At 41.4% G+C, this 563-nt stretch overlaps 1 protein-coding gene across 1 annotated transcript; it reads left to right on the top strand.

The window, feature by feature from the left end:
• Positions 1-4: 4 nt before the first annotated feature.
• LOC109131801 (mediator of RNA polymerase II transcription subunit 13-like) lies at positions 5-559 on the top strand (the record flags this gene model as incomplete). The annotated part of the gene is made up of 1 exon (XM_019242979.1): positions 5-559. A coding segment is annotated over one exon (555 nt), but the record flags the coding sequence as incomplete, so codon positions are not given.
• Between the last annotated feature and the right edge of the window lie 4 nt (positions 560-563).

The raw sequence follows: 563 nt of genomic DNA, 5'->3' as shown, positions 1-563 counted from the left end.
GTTTGGTAGTTCTGCTGCTGTTGACGAAACATCAATATCTCACATTCCAGTGCTTTCAGGGTTTAATGTCCCCAAATTAGTTCTACAAGTGGTGTCTGTTGATTCTATTTTCCGTATAACAAGTCCAAGCTTTAATGAGCTTGTCATTCTCAAGGATACTGCTTTTTCTGTCTACAATAAAGCTCGGAGAATTTCACGAGGAGTGCCTAATGATGCATTTCTGTCATCATCTTTATCCAGCAGATCCTCTTCAGCGTTGACACCAATGAGCTCTATTTCAGGAATCTGGAAAGACTGTGTTGGTTCTCGAATGACAGGTTCTACACATCCTAGAGATGGTGAAATGGATGTTAGCTTGAGAACGGGTGGTTGGGATACTTCCTGGCAAATACCAAGATCTGGAGGATTAAGCTGCGATCCAAACAGAAATGGGGATTTTTACCTAAATGATGAAATTTTCTATTTATTTGAACCACTTTTCATTCTTTCTGAGCCTGGTTCTGTGGAGCGTGGAGTTTCACCTACTTTTGGCGGCTTGGGATCTGAGTCTTCAAAGCCAATAC

Source organism: Camelina sativa, unplaced genomic scaffold (genome assembly GCF_000633955.1).
Source record: "Camelina sativa cultivar DH55 unplaced genomic scaffold, Cs unpScaffold05437, whole genome shotgun sequence".
NCBI lineage: Eukaryota > Viridiplantae > Streptophyta > Magnoliopsida > Brassicales > Brassicaceae > Camelina > Camelina sativa.
This window is presented reverse-complemented; position numbering and strand designations above follow the sequence as displayed.